Genomic DNA, 11,620 nt, shown 5'->3' with positions numbered 1-11,620 from the left:
AATCTGAATAAGGTTGTGTTAGAAGAATTTTCATGCGTGTGAATATATAATTGTGTACCCATCAGGCTCTGAGCTGCTGTGGAAGATGTTGGTTCTCTTGAGTTTTTCCTCTCACTTCAAGCTCTGGTACAATTGGAGATAACCCTCCAGCAGGACTTTTAACTGAGAAAACGACAGTATATTTTCTAGTGTTCTTGTCAATAAGGTGAGAAGCTGTTATTAACAACAGATTTGTTGTCTTCAACTGTGAGGGAAGTTTTGGGTGACCTTGGAGAAGGTGAAGCTCTGCTAAAGCATCAGTCTCCTCTATGAGACAGTCATGTAAATTAGAGTATTTTAATTTCTCTTTTTGGTCAGTTCTGTGACATGGTATTGGTCAGTTTTATCCTTTAATGGAAAAATAATTAATTTCATTGTTTACTTATTTCCACTTCATGATTCCTTCCAACATTGGTCATGTTTGCTCAACTCAGATTACTGGTAGGCCTACTGATGTTTAACTTGTGCCCTGGCATCTATTCAAGGTCAAAGTCAGATTTAACAACCTGTTTTAAAAAGACTAAAATTGAAACATATATATTTTTATCAATCACAATGATGCAAAAAAAATATGTAGAATTTTTTTGGTCTTCGCCGTTAGTGGCTCTTTGGTTCATTTCGCAGCCTTGGCTTGAGACATGGCTCTTTTCGCATATAAACGATCTTTGGCTGTCAGACTGCCGTCACGTGAGGAACCGTGTCTGTAAGTCGATTGCTATTGGCTGAGAAGAACAAGAGTGGATTCTTATTGGTCAGTACCGTCGACTACGTAATCACCGCCCCGGCCTGCAGTGTTGTTTATGGGTCTGTGTTTTTATCTCCAGATGTGTTTCAGCGTCGTGGCCGGGAAGAAGCTAACGGAGGAGGCGAACCACACTCCGAGGAACAGGCGAGTTCAGGTTCATGACGAGGAGGCTTTTCACAGGGTTGTGCTGGTGTTTCAGCATCTCGTTCCGCGGCCCATCGTCAGTTTTGGCAGGTTAGCCGTGTGTTTTGTTTGGGTAGGAATATGACGGCTGACTGAGCTTATCTCTGCCGCTGCTGCCGCCGCTGTGTTTCGGTTTCACTCCCTCTCGGATGCTCCTCCTGGCCGCGACGAAGCTCCGGCGTCACCTGATGATAACACCCGGACACCGACACCGAGGTGGAGGAGGACAGAAGACCAACTGGCTGTAAAACGAGAGAGAGAGGTAGAGGTAGAGAGACATAAAGTGAGTGAGTGAGTGGTGACGTCAGCAGCGGCTCCCCGCGCGGAGAAGTTGCTGTAAAACTTTGATTGAGCTCGTGCGGAGCGGAGCTGATGAAGGCGCGAGGCTGCTGCTGCTGCTGCTGCTGCGCTGTCCTGTGAACGGCCGGTGGGTGGACAGACAGACAGGACATGTCAGACACGGAGCGGTCTCTGCCGGCCCTCCGCAAGCTCAGCTATGCGGTGGGACACTTCCTCAACGACCTGTGCGCCTCCATGTGGTTCACCTACCTGCTGGTCTTCTACCACTCGGTGCTGGGCTTCCAAAACACTAACGCGGGTCAGTCTCTGTTTCATTCACACAGACACACACACAGACACACTCTGACCGACGAAGGTGTTTGTCACAGTTGATCGTTGTCATCCCTCCATCCACAGTGTTGGCCACCTTACTTGAAAAAAGTAATTAGTTACACTTACTAACGCCGTTATTCCCATCACTGTCCATCCATAATAACTTGCCGTGGTGGACTTCAAAGACAGATGTTGTACTGTTGACTCCAGCACATCTCATTACCATAATAATTATTATTAGATAGTTGCACACCTGTATTTGTACATTAAATTAAATTGCACAATTGTTCATCCTGCACTAACTTCATTACTGTTATATGTGTTATGCCTCCTTATAATTTTGTATAGATTTTGTTACTGTATCCTTAATATTATTGCTAGCGTAAGTTATTTTATCCTCCTAATTATCGTATCTATATTTTTATTCTATCTATTCTATTGGAGCTGCTGTGCCACAATCATTTCCTGCAAAAGATTAATAAAGTACTATTCTATTCTATTCTTTTTCTATATTTCAGCTTATAACCCTGATTTCTGTGTATTTGGAGAATGTGAACAGGAGGATCAACATTGACTCCAGTAATGAAGCTGTCTGGTCTGTATAATTCTGAGGTGCTTGTGTGTCACTGTGGTGCAGGTTTGTTGCTGCTGGTGGGGCAGATAGCGGATGGTATCTGTACACCTCTCATCGGCTACGAGTCCGACAGAACCCCGGGGTGCAGGAACTACGGCAAGAGGAAGACATGGCACTTAGTGGGTGAGTCAGACACTGTGACCTGCCCCCATGAGATCCAGGAATGATTTACTCTGCAATGGTAAACTGTAACTCACATTAACTCCCAGTTGGTGCAGGGTGGGAGGGCTGAAGTGTGTTTTTTTTAAATACAGGCTAATTATGTCATTATTACTATTTCTTATACATTATGAAGTAATAATGCAAATAAATATTTCAATTGTCACATGTCACAAATGAGGGTTGGACTATAAACGTATATCCAAAAAACAAACAAACAAGAAAAACAACATTTTGGATAACATAAAAATATTCCATATGTCGGAATACTGTTTCCCAGACACATTGTGCTATACGTTTTTAAAGTATCAGCAGTCTGTGTTCATCAGTGTTTCAACTCTAGAACTAATTCTGTTAATGCCTCTAGGTCATCTGAATGATGCAATGCAAAACTAACACAGTGTTTATTAATGTTGGGATGGGAAATCAAGCCAGTCGCCTGTCAGTCAGCTGGTGTTGACATGCTGTTGCTCATGAAGGGTACACAATGTAACATGTTATAAAACTGCTGCTGGACTCTGCTCTCAATGTAACTCTATAGGATACCACATTCACAACATTGTTGGAGGCATTACCTCCATTACGTTGTAGTGTTACTGATAAGCAATACATAGTAGAGAGAAAAATGAAAGAAGCTGCGTTCCCTCACACACACAGCATTGTTTTGTATTATATTTTCAATGTCTACCTTCAGGGGTGGTACAACAAACAAAACTAGAGAATGCATTTCCTGAAGGAAATACATGTGAATGCTGAAAGCTGAACGCCATTACTGAAGCAATGCTGAATGAGCTGAAGAAATTGTTGAAACAATGCTGGAAAGGCTGAAGCTGAAACATAAAACTTGTAAGCTGAGATATTAATGCCTTTTAAAGAGGTAAAAGCAGTAGGAATGTTAAAAAAAAAAAAAAGGTAGAACCTGGAAGTAAAGAAAACTGATAGCTGAAGCAATGGCTGAGAATAGATTAAAGGGGACATATTATGGAAATATGACTTTTAAGGCTCTTTAAACAGGTTCTCTTGCGCTTCAGCCGGGTCTCATTCACTGATCGGCGTTCACAGCCCAGGACGAGATACTAGCAATACAGATATCAAATGGGCCACTTCAAAGTGACTGCACCCAAATGACGGGAGGCTGGAGCACTGAATACGATGAAACAGTTTATTGTGCAACAACTAACGTTTCGACCCTACACGGGTCTGATGAAGACCCGTGTAGGGTCGAAACGTTGTCACTTTGAAGTGGCCCATTTGATATCTCTATTGCTCTTTAACATATATTTGGGTGTTTGTCTTGTCTTTCAGCCCCCAAAATGTGAGAATTGACAAAAACAATTCTAATTTTCAGGCTCCCTAGGTTGAAATCCATGTGGTTTTACGAACTGTTCCCTCAGTTGTCTGACAATGATGTAACTAGTTTAGAGTTTAATGCAAAAGGCACAGCAGCAGTCCCAGGGACGTGTTTCGGCCTGAACCATCCTCAGCGTTTTTGGGGTTAGGGTTCAAAACGCTGAGGACGGCTGCTAATATTTAAGTATTTAACTTATTTGAGAGTGCTGTCAGTTTTCTACTACACGCCCTTTAAAAAAGTACCTGTAAGAAGGAGGCTGATTTCAGGTTAGCTGCTTTTCAGCATTCACACTAATCAGTAAGTTAAGGCGCATGCTGCTATGACTCAGATGCTTTTCAGCATTTCTGAGTCAGATATACATCTATATATGTATAAGCAACATATCTAGAGATGCACCAAAAATTCAGACACTGAAATTATTTGCCCAAAAATAGCCAAAAATACAATTTTCATTTTTTGGACATAAGACTTTTAACACCGAAACAGGCCCGCTTTACCCACGGGGTGTTTGCAGCTCAGGGCCGATCACCGCTTAATGTGTGTGTGTGTGTGTGTGTTACCCAGGAACCCTGAGCGTGATGGTGTCCTTCGCCTTCATCTTCAACCAGTGTCTGGGCTGCAACTTCCTCACCCCTCAGTGGACCAGCCTCCTCTACTTCATGCCTTTCATCATCATCTTTCAGTTCGGCTGGGCCGCCACTCAGATCTCCCACCTGTCCCTGATCCCAGAGCTGGTCACCTGCGAGCACGCTAAAGTTGAACTCACTGCATACAGGTATACACTACACACACACACACATAGACACAGCACACACAGTACGCAGAGCTTTGATTACCTGCAGTCTCTCCTCTGTGTGTCCTCAGGTACGCGTTCACAGTGGTGGCCAACATCACGGTGTACGCTGTGGCCTACCTGCTGTTCCACATGCAGGCCAGTAAGGACGATGACCCGCTGAGCGATGAACTGGGACCAGCAGACATCCCCATCTTCAGGGTGAGGACGAGCAGCCGACACTAAAACACTTCACGCACCAGGTTTTGCGCTTTGAAGCAAACGTGGAGTTTATTAGTGTGTCACTTTGCATGGAGAGTGATCACAAAGTATTTCACAATCGATAAATCCATTCTTTTGGGGCATTTTTTGCCTTCATAAGGTGGGACAGTGGAGCTTTGACAGGAAACAGGACAAGAGAATGGGGAGCAGTAAATGAGCAACCAGAGCACTCCTAGTATTTACAATCAAATTAAAATCAAATGAATGAATGAAAATGAAAATACATCAAATAAAACCAAAAGTAAAAAAAAAAAAAAGTACACAAGAGGAAACAAAACTACAGTGCTGTGAAAAAAAGTCTTAGCTTCCTTCCTGAATTCTTTATTCTTATTTTTATGCATATTTGTCACACTTCAATGTTTCAGATCATCAGACAAATTTTAGTATTTAGATAGTTCAACATTTTTGTAAATTGGGCCATTGCCATAATCCCTATAGTTTTAGGAGTAGGTTCGTTACCTTTACTTGTCGGTGCAAATGCAGAGACTGCTTGCCGAAAAACTGCCCCTGACGGAAACATGCATCAGCGGTTTTGCATGAAATTACCTCGAAAACAACTCGTTCCGTTATTATCTCATAGCGTGGTGAATGTGCAGGTCACAACTTGTCCACCAGAGCGTTTTGGAGTTGTTGGATTGTGTATTTGATGAGTTTGATGAGGGAAACCAATAAATCCCATGAGCCTCCGTAACTCTGAGCAGCTCGCGGCTCTGCTCCGCCGATCTAAAAACAGCTTGCACCGACAAGTAAAGGTAATGAACCTACTCCTAAAACTATAGGGATTATGGCAATGGGCCCATTTGCCAAAATGTTGAACTATCCCTTTAAACCAAATAAATATAAAAATGCAGTTTTAAATGATGATTTCATTTCTTAAGGGACAAAAGGAATCCAAATCTACCTGGCCTTATGTGAAAAAGTCATTTTGCCCCCTTGAACTGTGATAAACTACATTTTTGGAAAGCTGAGTTCAGTATCTGTGAAGAGACCGGTAGCTCACTCTGATGAAGTCTAGAAACTGGCGGTTGAGGAGCTGGTTTCTGATCAGATGAAGGTGGAGGTGGGAGATGTTCAGTCTGACACTCTGACTGAGCTGGAGGCTCAACGAGGAAACAACAGAAACATGAAAACAAGTGAAGTGAGACTGAAGGCAGTCTTCCTGGTTGAACGTCAGCCAGGCCTCACCCACATACTCCTGTGGACTCAGTTTCAGTTCTGCTGTTCTCTCACTGTGTCTCAATGTGATTGAGCTGAATACAGTGCCAGTCTCACTCTACAGCAGCAGTGGACCTGCTGCAATCTGTGAAACAAAGAGGAAGCTGAAGAAAGTGAAAACACTTGAACCGTTTGTGACTTTGAAAGACACAAGCTAATATGACTGTAATTTGGACTTGATGTATGTAGACACTAGGCCTGTCATTATTTGCGTAATTTCATAATTTGAGCTGACCACAGTCATTTAGTATAATGGTTAAAGTGGTTTCCATTCATCTGTATGAAAACTGCTGTCATTGTCATAGTTGATCACTAGTTCCTCCTTGTTTTCCACCATTTGAGGTTTGACTGGTCCTCTTTTGATGACATCGTCTTCTTCTGCTGTGGTTTAATGACACGTGTGAAGCCACAAACTGTTCATCTGGAGGAGCTTCATTTCTAATATTATTCAACAACCGCATCTCAATGAGCATCTATTGACATTAACATCATAGATTTAGTTACAAGGCCAAACACCACAGCATCACTGTGGCACAGAAAAAAGGAGCCCAATAACATGGAGGAGGCCATTTGTTGGATTTACAGCAAAAAGGAGCTGACACCACAAATTTAAAAACCAAACCTAATTTGCTGAACTTGGAAAGACAGCCGCTGTCCCGTCCCCGCAGTTGTCTGTTCCTGAAGCTTTTGGACAAGATCCAAATATAAATGTTATAAACAAAGTAAAAACATGAACAGACAGTGTGAGGTGGTAAATAGCTAAAGAAATGCAGCCGTTCGATATAGCTGAAAAAACACCATTTAAAGAAATACTTCCAAAGTTTGACAAGCAGAAAAAAACAATTATATTATTATATATTAAATTATCCATCCATCCATCCATCCATCCATCCATCCATCCATCCAATTAACTATTTGTATGGCAGTTAATGGTCAACTATAATGTCCTGATGGTGACAGCCCCAGTGCAGACAGACTGAGATGATGATGACTGGAGGAGAGGAGAGCAGCCTACAGTCTCCAGGACTGTATATTACATTTAGAGCAGTAGGAACAGTAACTGGCAGCACAGTGGATAGATTTTTCATCTGATCAAATGATGTTTTATCTGTACTCTGTTTTTTCTTCTTTTCTTATCGATACTGTTGGTTCAGCATCACAACAGGTCAGCTGTGTGTTTGTTCATCTGAAAGGAGACAATGTAGATGAATCCAACGTAGATGTACCTGATCCCCATCCACTCTGACCATGGCTGTGTTTGACCACAGGATCTGGCCTTGATCGTTCTGGGCATCGGCGCTCTCTTCTCCATCGTCTTCCACCTGGGAACCAAGGAGTGGAGGCCTGAAGCTGGAGGAGAGGAGGGGGGGGAGGAGGAGGAGGAGGAGGAGGGCAGGAGGAGGAGGAGGACAGCAGAGGAGGAAGAGGAGGGGGAGGGGGAGCGCAGGCCACTCCTCCCTCGCCCAAAGGCGCCCTCGTCTCTCCTCCAGTGGAAGTGTTGGCTGCAGCAGCCGTCCTTTTACCAGGTGAGAGGAGTCACATCCCAAGCCCCGCCCTCACCTCCGCCTGCCTCACGCAGAGCATCAATAGTTCCTGTTTGTATATTAGACTGTTGTATACAACTGAGTTCCCACTGACTGTGTGTGTGTGTGTGTGTGTGTGTGTGTGTGTGTGTGTGTGTGTGTGTGTGTGTGTGTGTGTGTGTGTGTGTGTGTGTGTGTGTGTGTGTGTGTGTGTGTGTGTGTGTGTGTGTGTGTGTGTGTGTGTGTGTGTGTGTGTGTGTGTGTGTGTGTGTGTGTGTGTAGGTGGCCTTACTCTACATGTCCACCAGGTTAATAGTGAACCTGTCTCAGACCTACATCTCAATGTACCTGATCAACACTCTGGGGCTGCCAAAGGTAACACACAACACACACTCACGCTTCACCCACCTAGCTGGTCGTTTATATGAAAAGATCTTCTCCTGAGTCTCTCTCTCTCTCTCTCTCTCCTCCTGTTGTTCCCTCTGACAGAAGTTCATAGCAACCATCCCATTAGTGATGTACCTGAGTGGCTTCTTGTCCTCCTTCATCATGAAGCCTGTCAGTAAACTCATTGGAAAATGTGTAAGTAGAATCAAAGACAGCCCATGACGAGTCAGCTTCCTGCATATATGTCACTAGGCTCCTCCACCCCCCCACGCCCCCCTCCTTTAGGAGACGAGCAGCAGTCTATCCAATGAGAGAAGTGAACATGAACACAAATTATGGTCGATTCTGTTGCGAGCATCAGCTGTTTTGCATGAATTTACCTCAAAAACAACTCTTTTATTATCTTATAGCGTGGTGAATGTGTAGGTCACAACTTGTGACGAGTTGTTGGATTGTGTATTCAATTAGTTTGATGAGGGAAACCAAGAAAACCCATTAGCCTCCGTAGCGCAGCTCTGAGCAGCTCACGGCTCTGCTCTGCCAATCTAAAAACAGCTTGCACCGACAAATAAAGGTAATAAACCTAATGCTATGACTATAGGGATTATGGCAATGGGCCAATTTGCCAAAATGTTGAACTATCCCTTTAATTAAACATTGGACTCATTTTCCACAAGCCACATCTCTTTTGAACATTTTGACACGAAAATGGCAATTTTCAGACAAACGCTTGGCATTGGCACTGATCTCCTAGGCAACGTCAAACAAATGTTGTAACACTGTTACAGTCGATGTAACTCACTCTGATCACATGATCCATCCCAGAGTAGATGATCAGAAAGTGAAAGTCACTGAGGTTCAGAATGCTCCAACATCTCTGCAGTATTATATGAAATCAGTCCAAATGGGATGACAGCTGTGGGGTTGTCTGCTCATGTTACCAAGCAACAGTCTGAACAACACACCCACACCGCCCCGATGATGCAGAGAAACTGTTAATGGATTATGTCAAAGGATGTTTGACGCTTATTCAGTCACAAACACTTGATACGATAGAGATTCTTCATGTTCATGGGACTTTTATTGTCTTGAGAAGTGGATTCTGGTGAAGTCTGGAAGAGGAGAGGAACAACCACATGTCCAGGGTAGAAAAGTATGAAACCTTCTCAGTGTGATGCAGCACCTCTCATACTGTGTGTGTGTGTGTCTCCTCCTCCCGGTCCAGCTCACCTACTTCGTGGGCCTGCTGCTGATCATGGCCTTCTCCTACTGGGTGCTGGTGGACCCCCACATGGGTCAGCAGGTGTACGGGGCGGCCGTGCTGCTGGGCGCCGGCTCGGCCACCATCCTGGTCATATCACTTGCCATGACCGCCGAGCTCATCTCCAACCAGACTGTAAGATGTGTGTGTGTGTGTGTGTACATATGTGTGATATAACCTCACTGACGGTGTGTGTCCACTGTTCTCACCTCTTTGTGTGTGTCTCTGTCTCTGCAGCAAAGTGGAGCGTTTGTCTACGGAGCCATGAGCTTCACTGATAAGTTGGCCAACGGAGCGGCTGTGATGATCATTCAGGCTGTGCATCCCTGCCAGTTAGTACACACACACACACACACACACACACACATATATATATATATACGTATATTCAAGTGAGCATCACCATGATTAAAGCAGAAGTAAGCGGAATATTTGTGTTAATATAAGTCTTAAATAGTTATATCTTCCGACAGCAATCACTTACATAGAGTGTTTGCTGCTAACACCCACTAGCATCTGGGACAGCTAGCAGGCTAGCAGCCCTCCTACTTCAGCTGAACGGACCTTCACCTGAGCTCTGTCATTGGCTGGATAGAAAACACAGACTCTCCACCCAGAAGCATCCCCATGCACAACAAAACAAAGCAAAAGACCAAAATACAGGCGGTGGGAGGGGGCGCTGCAGACATAGTCACCACCACACAGGACTAGAAGCCTATAGGTGATGATTAAGACGGATTTCATTTAAGTTTAGCGTCTCTTTTTGAGCAAAAACCTCCAAACTCAACCTTTAAGCCCAAAGCCTGAATTACACATATTTTTATCAAGAAATTTCAAGTTGTTCATAATGTTTTGTAAAAGGATAGTTCAATAACTGTAAATATCTTAATAATGTACTTGTACTTCTTTACACTAAAACAAAGGGAAGAATTCAGAGTTCTTGTTTTTTTTTTATAGGTTATTATGTTATTTGTTGATGTACACATTTTTATCCAGACAGTTCAAATTCCATCTTAAGTACAAAGTATGATTGAAGATTAATCATATGACATTAAGCATTATTTGCCTGAGCGGTACATGGAGTTTGTTTTATAAGAACCGAATAAATTATTAAAATGTTACACAAAACAGTTATTATTTTACTGGTCCGGCCCACTGGAGGTCAAGTTGCACTCATGTTGCCCCTGAACTCAAATAAGTTTGACACCTCTGTTCTGATACGTCAAAACTGTGATGCTCCACTGAAAATCACAAGTGTGTCTCCAGACTGTGACGTGTCTGATGTCTCTCTCTCTCTCAGCACTGTGAAGTGTTGCCCGGCCTGTGTGTGGTTCTATCATTACATTATGGTCATAGTGACAGGGGGGGTGGCCGTGGTGGCAGCCTTGGCCCTCTGCTCCATCCTCATCTGGCCAATCAGGATCAGACACCGTGAGTTGTACAGCTCCTCTGATGTGTGTGTGTTTGTTTAGTTGCCTGATCAGCGGATTTAGCTGATTGCTTCTTCCCTCTGTGGGTGTGTAGGGGGCGTGCCAGCAGCCTGTGATGATGCCAGAATCAACTAACAGCCCCCTGGTCCACCCTCCCTCTTCAGCTGAGAAGGAGCAGCTTTCACTTTTCTTTCTTCTTCAGATGAGTTTTTAGTTTTTCAGGGAGAAGCATCAGGAGGATCCTGATTGGCTGCTTGCCGGCTGCAGATTTAGCAGCTGTGGTGAATTCCACGATTGAGCAGGAAACCAGAGGGACGTTGTTAAACTTACAGGAACCCAGAGCTGATCTTCCATCATTTTGTAGAAAGCCTTTAACCGATGGCAGAAGGCTCATATCTTATATCTTATATAAAGCCATTTTATTTATAGCCAGTGTTTGACAGGCAGCAGCGGCCCTGACCTCTGAGATCCAGGTGACTAGAGCCCACTGTGATGTCAGAAAGCTGAGATCTTACACTAAGATAAAAAAAGAAAATCAATCATTAACTGTCCTGATAATCAATTATATCTGAAGTTGTTTTTAAATATATATTTACTGGCTCTATCTCTCAAATGGTAAAGGTCTGCTGCTGCTCTGTTCTCAGTTTTTATTGAACTCTTATGTTGTTTGGACACTGACCTGACATTAAGCATCACTGTGTTGTGATGCAGCAGTTATATAGACGCCTGGAAAATGATGAACAAGTTCCAGGATCAGTTCAGATGTGTTTTACTACATGTGTGCTGTGCAGGGACGGTGAACGCAGCTCATCTGTGGATCAGTCCACATGACAAAGGGAAGTGTTGCTCCTCTGCCTCACTGACTGCTGCTGCTGCTGACTGTGTGGAGACACCAAAGAAGAAGCATTGACCTCTTTAAATCAGTGTTTAACAGCTTCAGCTTGTTTGTTGGATGAGACAAGAGACTGAACTGGGCTTCATTAAAGGGTCATTGCACTTTATTCTCACACGAGGACATGTTGATGAA

The 11,620-nt window shown here is 43.6% G+C and overlaps 1 protein-coding gene across 1 annotated transcript; it reads left to right on the top strand.

The window, feature by feature from the left end:
* Positions 1–910: 910 nt before the first annotated feature.
* On the top strand, positions 911–10,826 carry LOC311000669 (major facilitator superfamily domain-containing protein 12-like). The gene is made up of 11 exons (XM_083991421.1): positions 911–1,565; positions 2,217–2,336; positions 4,288–4,498; positions 4,588–4,717; positions 7,261–7,518; positions 7,798–7,890; positions 8,005–8,097; positions 9,128–9,298; positions 9,401–9,495; positions 10,464–10,594; positions 10,688–10,826. The coding sequence occupies exons 1-11, from the start codon at positions 1,418–1,420 to the stop codon at positions 10,726–10,728; spliced, it is 1,491 nt and encodes a 496-aa protein (XP_083847547.1). The 5' UTR covers positions 911–1,417; the 3' UTR covers positions 10,729–10,826.
* The last annotated feature ends 794 nt before the right edge of the window (positions 10,827–11,620 follow it).

This window comes from Trachurus trachurus, assembly GCF_905171665.1.
Source record: "Trachurus trachurus genome assembly, chromosome: 17".
In the NCBI taxonomy this organism is placed as follows: domain Eukaryota; kingdom Metazoa; phylum Chordata; class Actinopteri; order Carangiformes; family Carangidae; genus Trachurus; species Trachurus trachurus.
The sequence above is the reverse complement of the archived record's forward strand: the minus strand, read 5'-3'. Positions and strand labels throughout refer to the sequence as shown.